Source organism: Trachypithecus francoisi, unplaced genomic scaffold (assembly GCF_009764315.1).
Source record: "Trachypithecus francoisi isolate TF-2019V2 unplaced genomic scaffold, Tfra_2.0 Lachesis_group2, whole genome shotgun sequence".
Lineage (NCBI taxonomy): Eukaryota > Metazoa > Chordata > Mammalia > Primates > Cercopithecidae > Trachypithecus > Trachypithecus francoisi.
In genome coordinates, this window is record NW_022681465.1 from 118,335,477 (window position 1) to 118,349,485 (window position 14,009).

General features: G+C 55.0%; 1 protein-coding gene across 1 annotated transcript in view; it reads left to right on the forward strand.

Moving 5' to 3' along the window:
* FGF18 (fibroblast growth factor 18) overlaps positions 1-14,009 on the forward strand; it is a 38,176-nt gene that overhangs the window by 10,165 nt on the left and 14,002 nt on the right. Inside the window, exon 3 of the mRNA XM_033180286.1 lies at positions 6,397-6,577. Coding sequence (XP_033036177.1) covers positions 6,397-6,577 — 181 coding nt within the window. The remainder of the gene's footprint in view (positions 1-6,396; positions 6,578-14,009) is intronic.

Here is a 14,009-nt window from a genome sequence, read left to right on the forward strand (position 1 = left end):
ATCGTGGCTCTGTCAGTTTCTGTTCAATTTGGGCCAGTCTCACGGCCTCTCTGTGTCTTCCTTTGTCACCTGGAACACAGGGAGAGTATAATAGTTTCGGCTGCTCAGGTTGTGTGAGGAGTGGACATGGGCCCTGGCATGGGGGTAGGTGCCCAGCCAGTGGGAGCCAACGTGAGCTTCACTCTCAATGACAGTAATCCAGAGAGTGCCCCTTGGGCCAGAGTCCAGGAAGAGTTAGGGGAGCTGCATTTTCCGGTGGAGAGAGTGGTTGACTTTACTGGGAACCCTCGCTGGAGAGGAGTGAAGGTCTCCAGTTTGAATCCAGAGTTTGGAGAACATCTGAAAGCCTTGGCTGGCCCGATGCTGCTGCTGCTGCTGGAGGAGGCACGTGGTGTGGAACATGGCTGAAAGTCTGGGGGCTGCCCCTCCTGGGACCAGGGAAACCTTCCCTTTCTGGGCAGGTTGCCTGGAGACAGGAGCATGGGTTACATGAAGCCTCAAGGATCAGAGGATGGGGACCTGGGTGGGAGAGGCTGTGGGGCCCCATCCCTCTCTCTTGAGTGGGAGCAGAAGGCTTAAGGGCTCCAGCGTTTTTGTGGACAATATTCCAACCTCCTTGCCCCCAAACTATGGTCTGTGGCCTGAACCAGTTGTCATCTTGGAAAGGTAGAAAGGAGGTGGGTGAGGAAGAGGAGGGAGAACAGTGGCAGGTGAGGGCAAAGCAGGAGAGAGCCTGGGCTGGATTTGAATCTTGGTTTCTCACCAATTCTGTGACATAAAACAAGTGTTGTAACCTCTCTGAGCCTCAGTTTCCATCTCTGTAAAATGGGGATATAATCATACCAGGTTGGGCGCGGTGGCTCACGCCTGTAATCCCAGCACTTTGGGAGGCCGAGGTGGGTGGATCATGAGGTCAGGAGTTCAAGACCAGCCTGGCCAAGATGGTGAAACCCTGTCTCTACTAAAAACTACAAAAATTCACCAGGCGTGGTGGCAGACGCCTGTAATCCCAGCTACTTCAGAGACTGAGGCGGGAGAATCACTTGAACCTGGGTGGCAGAGATTGCAGTGAGCCAAGATCATGCCATTGCACTCCAGCCTGGGCAACGGAGTAAGACTGTGTCTCAAAAAAAAAATCGTACCAAGTCATAGGGTTGTTCTGGGCATTACATACGAAGATGTCCCTCAAGAGATTCTTAGCACAGAGGAAGTGCTAAACACACAGTGGCTGTTTAAGAAACAAAGCAAAACTAAAGGAAAAAGTTCCCATTTTGCTGATGGGAAAACTGAGAGCTAAAGAAGTCAAATAAGTTGGTTGACTGGGGGTGAAGCCAGGTGACAGCTAAGGTCAGTCAGTGGTGGTTACTGTGTTAGTGTTGCCTGTGTGAGGTGTGTACATAGGTGATGTGTGATGTGATGCACATTTGTGGGAGGTGGAAATGGGGGCCAGGAAGAAAGAGGAAAATCTCAGACATGCTTTTCAGCCATGAGTGGGCTGGAGAGGCTGAAGTCTTCAGGCCAGAGGGAGTGATGGAGGCTGTTGGATGCCCTGGTGTGAGATGGTACGTTGGTTGATCCCTGGAAGCTGGCACTAGGCTGGGGGCTCACCTCAACCTCTTTTCACCCCTTAGGCACTTACCAAGGTGCCTAAGAGGGGAGGCTTGCAAGGTAGACGGGGCTTGACTGTAAGGATGACACTTGGCTGTTGTCTCGGGTAATAGGGAGCCTGGGCAGGGACATGGCATCACATTTTGTGTTAAGAGCTGCACCGGGAGAGGATGGAACCGAAGGCAGAAGGTGGGTGGGCTCTGTGCCACTGAGCCCCATGGTTGTCCCCAGGGCTGGGGGACCTTGGCAGGCTTGGGGGAGGGATTTGAGCCTCTTGGGGCCTCCTTGCCTCTGTGCAGTTGCTGCATTGGAAGAGTGAACTGAAGCCCTCAAGGCAGGGGAAGCAGGGGCTGGGGACAACTGGAACTTTAGGCTGAAGAGGACCCTAGGCCACCATGCTGTGAGAAAAGCTGCTTCCACCCAAAAGATAATCCATGTGCATGGCGTGGCAGGCAAGGTAGCATGACAAAAGGCACCTTGTCTCCATCGAAGACATGCTTTATGCACCAACCCTTCTCTGCTTTTGAGAGTTGCAGCAGGCTGGGTATGGTGGCTCACACCTATAATCCCAGCACTTTGGGAGGCCGAGGCGGGCAGATCACCTGAGGTCAGGAGTTCAAGACCAGCCTGGCCAATATGGTGAAACCCCATCTCTACCAAAACTACAAAAATTAGCCGGTGTGGTGTTGGGCACCTGTAATCCCAGCTACTCGGGGAGGCTGAGGCACGAGAATCGCTTGAACCTGGGAGGTGGAGGTTGCAGTGAGCCGAGATTGTGCCACTGCACTCCAGTCTGGGCGACAGAGTGAGACTCAGTCTCAAAAAAGAAAAAAAGAGTTTCAACAATTTGATTTTGTTCAAACCGCAGCTTTTCAACACTCCTGATCATTGTATGCCTGGAGGGGTGTTAGCCAGGCCGACAGCAACATTGACTGTTCTGGGAAGACCTTGAAGATAGGTCCCCCTTGTAGGGCACCGAGCCAAGTGATCTGCCACCCAGCTAGTAGGACAGGAGAAGTGGATGTTCCCAAGGCAGTCCCACTATGCATGTACTCTGGCAGCAGACCTTGAAATGGGCTTTAACCGGTGCTCACCTTCACGGGTCATTGAGGTGCCAGGTCTAGGGGTCATTTTCTTCTTCTTCTTATTTTTTAAATTTTATTTATTTATTTATTTCAGACAGATTCTCACTCTGTCACCCAGGCTGGAGTGGTGCGATCTCTGCTCGTGGCAACCTCTGCCTCCCGGGTTCAAGTGATTCTCCAGCCTCAGTCTCTTGGGTATCTGGGATTACAGGCGTGCACCACCACACCTGGCTAATTTTTGTATTTTCAGTAGAGACGGGGTTTCAGTATGTTAAGATGGTGTTGAACTCCTCAAGCTGGTCTTGAACTCCTGGCCTCAAGCGATCCGCCCACCTCGGCCTCCCAAAGTGCTGAGCCACCGCGACTGGCCTAGGGGTCTTCTTAGCAGAGTGTCTGGAACAGAGGAATGCTGAGCAGTCAGTTGCCTTAACACATCCCTCTGTGGGGCACTCTGGCTGGTAAGTGGGAGGGCTGATGTTGGCCTCCAGGTTTCCCTCGCTTTTGGCCTCAGCCTTTTGGCATGTGTTTGCTGGTTGCCTTCTGAGGGCAGAGCTGAGATTCAGGGATGAACCAGTCACACTGGACTTGGGACAATAAGCCATTGCAGTAGAGTGTTTGGGGGCCCTCACCCAGCCTGGGAGGTGGGGCTAGGAAAGGCTTTGGGGTGGGGGGTGTCACACCCTCCAGAGGTCTTGCCTGCGAAGCCCGGGGTGCCTCCTGCCTTTCCAGGAGAACGGACCTTGTTTCCAAACTAGAGGCCACCCCCCGCCACCTCCCTGGGAGTTGATCTGGCCACAGAGTGGGGCTTCAATGGTGAGAGCTGGGCAAGATGGATTGTTCCCTCCCGCATCCTGGGGAAGTGCCACCTGATAGCCCCTGCTGACCCTGGGTCACCCACGCTGCCTCTGTCCAGTGGGGCAGGGAGAAAATCATTAATGGGAGGCCGGCTTCTGGGGCAGGGCAGCTCCCCTCGGGGACCCGGGGGAAGGAGATTGGTTTGACCTCTGGTCGATAAGGTCTCCTGTGAGGAGGAGCAGAGTTGGAGGACAGGGAGGGGATGCCAGAGGCCTGCCCTTGGGGGAGGGGACAGGGCTAGCCACCTCCGGAAGTCATTCCAGGAAGGTCAAAGGCCACGGGTGGGGCGTCTTCCAGACAAATGCCCACCAGGTGTGGGCCTCAGGGGCACTGGAGTTCTTCTGTCCCTGAGCAGCAGGATGTGGAAGGAGGCGGGCCCCAGGTATCAGACCCGGGCTGCGAGTGGTGGAGTGGTGATGTGTGTGGCCGCTGAGGGAAGGGGAAGTGAAGGGGGGCACACTTGGTGGGCCAGCAGACCAGGCCCTGCCTCACTGGGCTGTGTGGTTTGGAGCAATGGACTTAACTTTTCTGGGCCATAGTGTCTGCATCCGTTCAGTGTGGGTGAAAAGCGTTCTCATGGTGCATGGTTGTCAGGACTATGAAAAGCAATAGCATTTTCCCACATGCTAATCTGGTTTGCAGGGCTTCACCTAGAGCCCCGTGAAAAACTCCCTTGTGTTCTCCCACTAGTTACCCCTAGTGAGCCAGGCACGGCTCTGAGCGCTTAATATATGGCTTTATATGTTTAATCTTTACAGCCACTCACGAGGAGGGTGCTGTTGTCATCACCCTATTTTATAGGCGAGGAAACAGGCACTAGAGTTTAATAACTTGCATAAGGTCCCTTAGCTGGAGAGTGGCACACCCTGGGTTTTGAACCCAGGGCCAGCTCCTGATGGCACTGGTGGGGCAGGCAGGGCCCTGCAAGGCAGTGGCCTGGGGCTGCCTGCAGGGGTGGGGCACAGGAAACACAGTCTTTGGGGTCACAAGGCCTGGGGTTAATTCTGCGTTACTGCTCAGTTTCCTCATCCGTAATGTGGGATGATGCTTCCGCCCTGAGGACAATCGTGAAGGTTCAACAATGTGGTCCTGCTGACATACCTGCGGGCCCAGTCCAGGATCAGGAGGTACATGCAGGTCTGCTTGGGGACAGAGATCCTACTGTAGCAAATGAAGGAAACACATGCCTGCCCTTGGGAGCTCACAACTGAGAGGTGAGACAGATGTTTTGGCAGCCAGGGTCCTAAGAACTCTGCCATGGGCTGAGTGGGGCTGTGCCAGCGTGGTAATGGGGGTCCCTTGTGCCTAGCATTGTGATAGACTTTGTGGGCACGCAGGGGACAAACCCAGAATGCTGTCTGGGCTTCAGGAATGGCTCAGCCTTATGGTTGACATGGGATAGGACATGCATACAACTAGCAGGGTGTAGGGCACAACAGGACTCCAGGCCTTTTCAACATTTGTTCATGCATCCATTCAAGAAGGGTTTGAGTTTCTACCGTGTTAGGTGCTGCGGATATAGTGGCAAATGAGAGACACTGCTCCAGCTTTCTCTTTCTCTCTCTCTCTCTCTCTCTTTTTTTTGATGGTGCTACCAGTCTACTGGGGCCAAAAGACAGAACCCAGAAAAGTGCTGGAAAGAAGCACAAAGCATGGTGGGGGGAGGGAGAGTGTCAGAGCTGGAGGTGGCTTCAGAAAGGGGTCCAGGAAGGCCTGCATGAGGAGGTGACATTTGAGCAGAGACCCGAGTGAGCTCAAGGGGTTAGAATGTAAGGATCTGAGATAGAGCATCAAAGCAGAGGGAAGAACAAGTACAAAGGCCCTGGGGCAGGAGTGTGCTTTGATTTTGGAATGCCCAGAGCCATGCCAAGGTGGCCAGTGGCCAGCGTGGCTGGTGGGGAGGGAGTGGTGGGAGAGGAAGGTGGAGAAGCATTCAGCGGCTCACCTTGCAGGGCCTTGAGGCCTCGGAGGAGTCCTTCCCCGAAGCGTGATGGGAAACCCCGGAGAGTGTGAAGAGGGGATTGGGTTTGGTAGAAGAGAGACTACCAGAAGGCGAGAGTGGAAGCAGAAGGCCACTGAGGAGGCAGGTGCAAGTCGTCCCAATGAGAGGGGAAGGAAGATGAGCGCGGTATGTGTTGGTGTAACCAGAGAAGGCTTCCTGAAGGATGTGGACAGGCACAAGCTAAGCCTCAAGGGAGCTGGAATTTTGGTGGCAGATGCAAAACAAAGGCTTCCCCAGAGGAGTTAAGGATGTGGGCAAATGTTTGGTGTGGGAGTGAGCATGAGGACCCTTAGGGTGTGAGGAGGAGACCCCAGCATCAGCTGCAGGGCGCAAAGTCACAGAGGACTTGGCCTGTTGGATCCCCGGATGAGGCTCTCCAGGCCTTCCTCTGTCCCCACGGACGCAGCGTTCCATCCGCTCTCGTTCCTTACCCATCTCCATATGGATTTGAGTACTTCTCTTCCCATTTGCTCACTTAGTCCTCACAGCTACCCTGGGATGGAATCAGGGTAGGGGCACTGCCCCACCACTTTACCGAGAATTGTTCTTGCTTTAACGGGGCCTGTGGTGGAAAGAGAAGCTTTGTTGTCACATAGACCTAGACCTGATTCTTAGCTTTGCCACTTTCTGGCTGGACCACCTTGGGCAACTTGCCTCACCTCTCAGAGCCCCATTTGCGTTGTCTTTGAATGGGGGTAGTGAGGGGGTGGTTATCAGTGTGTGCCACGGCCTGGCTCAGAGCCAGTGTAGAGAAGCCCTTGGTCTTTGTGGTGGGCGTGGCTGGCTCCTGCATGCAGTGGGTCTGGGACATCTGGGGTGGCTCATTATGTCCCTTTCCCTGCCCAGGTGCTGGTTGCCGAGGAGAACGTGGACTTCCGCATCCACGTAGAGAACCAGACGCGGGCTCGGGACGATGTGAGCCGTAAGCAGCTGCGGCTGTACCAGCTCTACAGCCGGACCAGTGGAAAACACATCCAGGTCCTGGGCCGCAGGATCAGTGCCCGCGGCGAGGATGGGGACAAGTATGGTATGTGCCAACCCTCTTCTCCTACCTGGTATACATGTCCTTCCTGGCCTCAGAGACCTCAAGTTCAAACGCCAGCTCTGCTGGTCCTGGCTGTGTGATCTTGGACCTGGCACTGATCCTTTCTGGGTCTGTTTCCTGATCTGTAAAATGGAAAATGGGGATGCAATAGTGAATCCTTGAGAGCATTGTCAGGAGTACTTACTGAAGATGTGAATGAGAAGTTCTTTGGCTGGTAAATGCCCCCTAAGTGGCATTTGCTGTGGTATCAGTGGCTTGCCTGGGATGGCCTAAAGCAGGTGGCTGCTCCCATGCCACCACTCACCAGCCCCAGGTTCGGCCCCTTCAAGGGGCAGGAGCCTCTAGGTGATGCTTTTTGGAAGCTGCTGGTGGTGGAAATCAGCCTAGTGTGTGTGTTATGTGCACGTGTGCATATGGGTGCTTGAGCTTGAGCCTGTGCACCTGTGATACATGGCACGCGTAACACCTTGGGCCATGGTCCTGTTGACCTGCCCTTGACCCTGGAACTGCCCAACCCTCCTGGAGTTATTGGGAACTCTCCCCACTCCCCTGCCTGTGCTGCCTCTGCAATGGCTGGGAGGAGTGAGACATCTCAAGCCGCTGGTCCACAAAGGTGCTCAGCAGTGAGCGAAACAGGCAGCGCTCCGCCTTCCCAGAGCTTGGAGGGCATCTGGCCTAGACAGACACTGAGCAAATACCACACAGATTATTTATTTAAAATTGCCAGGCAGGAAAAGCGGAGACCGCTGCGAGGCCTCCTGGTCCTTGCCACTCACCGGGAAAGCACCTGCCCCCACCCATTCCTGCCTTCTCAGGCCCAGGTTCTGGGGATCTGGGGCTGTGGTCCTGTGTGTGGGGCCGAACCTGCCAGCCTGAGTGTTTTGGGGATGATGCCCCGCCTGCCTGCCAGCCCTGCCCGTTGCAGTCAGGACATGACAACAAGACAAATAATTTCTTGGACCTTTTATCTTGGACACCATTTATTTTCCCTCAGCCCCGGGGCAGGACTGACCTCATAGTAGGGCCCAAGTGTGGCAGCTGCACCGTCACTGGGGGCTGGGCCGGGCCAGGCCAGGCCAGGCTGGGTAGGGCTGGGCCACACTGGGCTTGTGCACCTCCGGGCCAGCTGCCTCCCTTCTCCCCGACATCACTGTTCACCGCCTCTGCTCCCCTTCCACTCTCTTTCCCCTTCTTCCTTTCCCGGCTCTTCCTCGTTCCCTGTTTTGTTTCTGTCCACCTCTCTGTCCCCCTCCCCACCAGCTCTGCTTCCCTTCTTCGGACCACAGCTTCCCTCCTCCCCACCTCTCCCAGGCCCTCTGCTGGCCGCCTCTATGGGGCCTCCCATCCCTCGTGCCCCCCTCCACAGACGCCTGGCTGTGCTGGGCTGACCCAGGTGGTGGTTTTCCCTGGGATCTGCTGTCCAGTCGCTGCCAGAAGGGGCAGCTGGCTGGCCGTGGCGGGAGGAGGTGCCCTTCTGGGGAGTCCCCGGAGCTCTCATTGGCCCCTCCAGGCTGGGAGAGTACAGGGGGGTCAGACTCTGGTCTGAACCATCTGTCCACACCCTGAGACAGGAGGCGGGAGCTCGAGAGGGAGGGGAGCCCAGAAATGGCTGGCCCCTCACCCCAGAAGCAACTCGCCCTCTCATTCCCTCTGCCTGAACTGGGAACTCAGGGAATCTTTCCTGCTGTGTGACTTCAGACAAGCCCTTTGCCTTCTCTGGGCCTTGGTTTCTCTTCTGCACGATGCAATGGTTGGGCTAAAGCAGTGCTGCTGCTGCTGCTTTTTTTTTTTTTTGAGACAGACTCTTGCTGTGTTGCCCAGGCTGGAGAGTGCAGTGGCACGATCTCAGCCCACTGCAACCTCTGCCTCCCGGGTTCAAGCAATTCTCCTGCTTCAGCCTCCCGAGAAGCTGGGACTACAGGCACCCGCCACCACGCCTGGCTAGTTTTTGTATTTTCAGTAGAGACGGGGTTTCGCTGTGTTGGCCAGGGTGGTCTCGAACTCTTGACCTCAGGTGACCCACCCGCCTTGACCTCCCAAAATGCTGGGATTACAGGCATGATCCACCGCGCCCCGCCATGCTTCTTAAGTGTAACATGCGTGTGACCACAGAGGGATCCTGTCCAAATGCCTGTGTTGGTTCAGTGGGTCTTGGGGGCGGGGCCTGAGCTGCTGCATTTGACAAGTGCCTGGTCGGGGCCAGTGGGCGGCACTTCCAGTACCTAGGGACTAGGCCTTCTTGGCTTCTCTGCCAGCACCACACTTTCTAAGATTTTATGATCCTCTCTCAAGGAATATGTTTCTGTACTCCTCCGACCCCCGACACCCAGGGCAGTGCAGGGCCTTGCTGCTGCTGCTCCATTTAAATGCCACATTAGAAACACAGATGAGGCCAAGGGACCCCATCTGTGAGCCCGGGGAGAGGAAGTGAGACAATGGAGCCAATTGAGGCTTCCAATCTAGGTAATCAATACAAATATTATTGGGAGGGTGATTTATGTGGCCAAGCCAGGGCAGGAGGGTGGGGCTGCTCTGCATTAGGGGCCTGCCTTATCTCAGGGGGGAGGGCGGCCAGGGCGCCCAGGACAGTTCAGTTCAGGAACCTGCTCCCACTGAGAATGATGCAGTCTGAGATGTACCACACACTTTGTCAGAATCGTGTGATTTGATAACATGCAGTCTCAGAGTCTCAGCAAACACCACGGATACATCCCTGTAAACACCTGGAATCTGGAATCACCACAGACACTCAGAAACTCAGATTTGCCTCTGTAAAGGCCAGAATCCTGAGGTGCTGGCTCTGTGGGTGGGCACGAGGGGCTCTTGGCCTGCTGCACAGGAGTGGGTGGTCCTTCAGTGAAATCTGCTTAGATGTCAGTGGGCCTTCTGCACCTTGGCATTCTGCAAGAGGGTCTCCCTGTGGCCCCCTAAAGCTTTCCCAGTACCGAAAACCTTTAGGGGCTCAGAGAGTGGGCCGCTCCAGGAATAAGGGACTTTCTCAGCCTTGCTTTGGGTTCTGGAGGGAGAGCACAGCTGGCCAGAAGGCTGGAGACTTAGGTAGTTGAATGTCTGGCAGGTGGGAGGTTGTAGGGGAGGGACATCCTGCCCACCTGGGATAATATCAGCCTCCCCTCTTCTTGCCCTTGGTGCTGGATACTCTGTCCTGCAGGCAGTTGCCATGTCAAAAAACACCACTGGAATGACAAGCAGGACACTGAGTTCCAGCCGCAGCTCTGCCACTGAGCATCCTGCAGAGCTGGGGAAGAGCCTCCATGACTGGGCTTAGTTTCTTTATCTGCCAAGTGGGGAGGAGAAGGCCCCCTCCACCTGCCCTCAAGGTGGATGTTCCTAAGCCTGGGATGTGGCGAGAGGGGGAGGCACCAACTCCTCAGAAGGAGGGGCCAGCTGAGCCCACACGCAGGGAGACTCCAGCATCGGGGAGTTTCTGGGGCAACTCTGCTTTTAAAGTTTACGAAACCTTATGATTGGATATTCCTGCCTGCTTTTATTTGAAAAAAGATTTCTCTGTTTGAGAAAAAAAAATGATTGAAAAACCCTATTTTGCCGTCGGCCAGCCTCCAGACTGACAGCGCCGGAATAACCCTGGGCAGGCCAGCACAGGGGCCCTGCTAGCCAGGGAGATGGTATTTGGAGGACTGAGCTTGTCAACTCGGGAATCCAATGGGATTTGAATCTTGGCTCCACCACTTTTGAGTGGGAGACTGTGGATCTGAGTTAGCCTTTCTGATCCTGTTTCCTCTTCTACAAACAGGGAAATTGAAATGGGAGAATCTTTTGCCCAAAGATTATATGATCATTAAACCAGTATTAATAATCACCACCTGACCTCCTTACTATGGGTGTGTGGGGCGGTGGTGCTGTTGTGGGCTCAGGTGAGGAGCTGCCATCAGGTACTGGTTCCAGAGGCTTCCAGAAAGGACCTGAGGGAAGAAGCAGCTGTGCTCCTGTCTGCTGTCAGTGGAACCCTGGCAGGCTAGATGCAGGTAGAGGAGGCGTCCTCCGGTGATTCCCAGCAGCAAGGTCTCTGCCCCCATGAGGGAGGAGGGCCTTTGGCTGCCCTGATTGGGTGTGTCTCCCCTCACTCACTTATTCATTCTACATAAATTACCAAGCACAAGCACCAGGGGAGGGGGCTGCTGTGGTGAGTGACATGCCTCATCCCAGTCATCAAGGAGCCTTCAGTCTAGGGTCCCCTGTTCCTTATTAGAGGCTGGCTTTGAGTAGGAAGAACCTAGGCTATGAACTTTCCACGTGACTGTGAGCCCACCCGTTCTCTCCCTGAGCCTCAGTTTCCCCACCTGTAATGTGGGTGGGGTAAAGGGTATGCAGCTGGTACTCTGCAGCTTCCTCCAGCTCAGGCATGGGGTAAGTCTGTGATTCCAGCTTCGCAGGGAGTCAGCGGCCCCAGTGCAGATGCTTCCCTGAGCCCCCAGGCTGGGTGCAGAGCCCCGGAGCCCCTGTGCTCGTCCTTGTCCCAACAAGGGTCCTGCTGCGGTGGAACCATCTGTTGACGTGGCTGATGCCCTGTGAGAGTGTGAGCTCCTTGGAAGGAGTGACCTTGTCTTGCTCTTTGCCATGTCGCCATGTCCAGCACAAGGCCTGGCAGAGAGCAAGGCCCCTTTAAAGGCGTCCAGAAGGATGCATAAAATATGTACGGGCAACTCAAAGCGGAACCGGGGGCTGCCCTCAGTGGCTCACACAGGGCGGAAGGTGGGCGCTTCAGGGCTATTGCTGAGTTGGTGGTGGAGCTGGGAGGAGGTCCTCTCATCCCCATTTCCCTCGTTCCGGTAGTTGCCAGAGGTCCTTTGGACTGGTTGGGTGGCTGACGTAGCAGGGACCCCTAGTCTCAGAGTTGAGCCCCCATGGTCCATTTTCCACGCACATCCCAACATGTGAGCGTGTTCCTCCACAGCGCAGAGGTGCTCGTCTCACTTCGAGTAAAACTCATGTCCTTGAGTCAGCTTGCAGGCCTGGTGTGCCTGGCTCCTGATCCTGTTGCAGCCTCAGGCTCTGCCTCAGCTCCTTGCTCATGTGGCCGCAGCCACAGCAGCCTTCCGGGCATCCTGTAAACGCCCTAGCACTGTCCATCTGAGGGCCTTTGCATTTGCTGTCCTGAGAGTGCTCTTCTCCCAGATATCCCCCGGCCTGCTCCCTCACCCACTCAGGCTTCTGTACTATTGTCCCCGTAGCAGAGAGTCCCCAGCTCTGTCCCCACTTCCTAGCACTTGTCACTATCTGACCTTCTGTTATATATTTAGTTACCCACTATCTGTCTCCCGTGTTTAGAGTGTAAACTCCTGGAGGGTAGAGGTTTTTTCTGTCTTGTTCACTCCTGCATCCCCAGTACACAGGGCCAGCCACGAAGACGCTCTCAGTGTATGCTTGAGCAAGTGAATGTATGGGTGACGCCTGTGTGTGTCGGGGTGTGTGGCAGATATCATTTCCCCTGGCGCATTGGGGCAAAGGGGCTTCTTTCTGTTTGGCACAGATCTCAGTGCACAGTAGGTGCTTGGCAAATCAGTGCTCCCTCCCTCCTTTCCCACCACCCTTCCTTTCTATCCAGCCAACCTTGCACTGTGCAATGGGGATAGGGTGATCATCAGACCCAGCTTTCCCCAGGAGCTCTCCCAGCTGGGAATGGAACTTCCTATCTCCACCTAAACCCCTGCCCCTCTGAGCTCATGTCCCACAACTTCTGTCCCCAGGGAGGACCATCCACACCTCACCAACCCCCTGACTGACATGGCGGCACTAGAGCTACAGCGAGGGTTAAATAGAGCTCCCGATGAACCCTATTGATTTTCCCCCCGACTTTCTGGTGTGTCCATACGGAGAAAGGAAACTGGGCACCTTTGAGAAAAGACCATATACAGCAGTGTATGTGTATGTGCATGGGTGTGTGTGTGACAGTGGACGGGGAAGCGACTCCAGAAAGGATACCTTCTCCTCCAACTCCACCTCTCTCTCCCTCTCTCAAGACCTGGTCTGCCTTCAGTAGGGAAGGAGGGAGGGCTGACTCGGGGTGACCCCTCAGTGCTGTCTGCAGTGAGGATGGTTCTTCACTGGGGGAAGACGCCTGGAGAGCAGCCAGCAGCTCTGTCAGCACTGGGATCTTTGTGGCTGGCCAGCTACTGTCCAGCCCTCGCAGGGCCCCAGACCGGGGGCCCAGCCCCTCGCTGGCTCCCAGCTCCCCTGCTGCTCTTGCGGGTCTCGGGGACTTTACCCCAGGCTTGGGGAAAACAAACTCACCCTCCAGCTTTGTTCTCTTGGGTTCTGCCTCTTTGGGTCTTGTCCCCTGCGTCTGTGGGATTCAGCTCTGTCTCTGTGCTGTGTCTCTCTCCAGGCCTCTGGCTGCCTCTCTGAGTCTTTCCCTGCTGTTTCCTACCCTTCAAACCCAAAGTCTTCACAGCAAGGCCCCGGATCACCCTCTAGGAAACCTGGCTGGGGAAGCACACTGGGATTAGTCAAACAATCAGTCAATCAGTCAATGCCACTTCCCTTTTCTGTCATCACCAGCCTGCGTAATGTCTGTTCCCACTCTGCCTGCATACCTCGGTCAGAATCTCCATCTGTCTCAGACTGGCTCTGGCCTTGCTCTGCCTGTGTTCAAATCCTGGTCCTTTTAACTTATCTGCATAACTGACTTAGTTTCTTCATCTGTAAAATGGAGTAATATTTCCTATCTCATAGGGCTGTTGTGACGATCAAATGAGATATTCCATATTCACACTCTGTTTTGTTTGTTTGTTTGTTTGTTTTTTAAATGTAGTTTGCCCTATAGCCCAGGCTGGAGTGCAGTGGTGCAATCTCAGCTCACTGCAACCTCCGCCTCCCAGGTTCGGGTGATTCTCCTGCCTTAGCCTCCCGAGTAGCTGGGATTACAGGCACATGCCACCACACCCAGCTAATCTTTGTATTTTTATTAGAGACAGGGTTTCACCACGTTGGTCAGGCTGGTCTCGAACTCCTGACCTCAGGTGATCTGCCTGCCTTGGCCTCCCAAAGTGCTGGGGTTTCAGGCTTGAGCCACCGCCCCACATTCACACTTAACATTGCCTGACACATGGTAGATGCTCAGATAACTAGTACTGTTACCATCATTATTTAGTCGTTTTTGCTGCAGGCATTAAAGTGGGAAGAGACAACGTGAGTTTTTTTGTAGAAAGTTTTCTCTCCAGCTCCCTTCCTGCGCTCTTTCCCCTTTGCTGCTCTCCTCTCTGGATGCTGGAGAAGGGAGCAGAGCCTTGAGCCCTTTTTCTTTACACCACTCTCCTGGGCCCCAGCCCTGGGTGGCCTCTGGGCTCCTGCTCTGTGCGGAGCCCTGGGGAGACAGGCTCTGTGGGCCTTCCTTCTCGGGCAGCTGTGGCCCGGGGCTTCCCTTTTTGTATTCGTC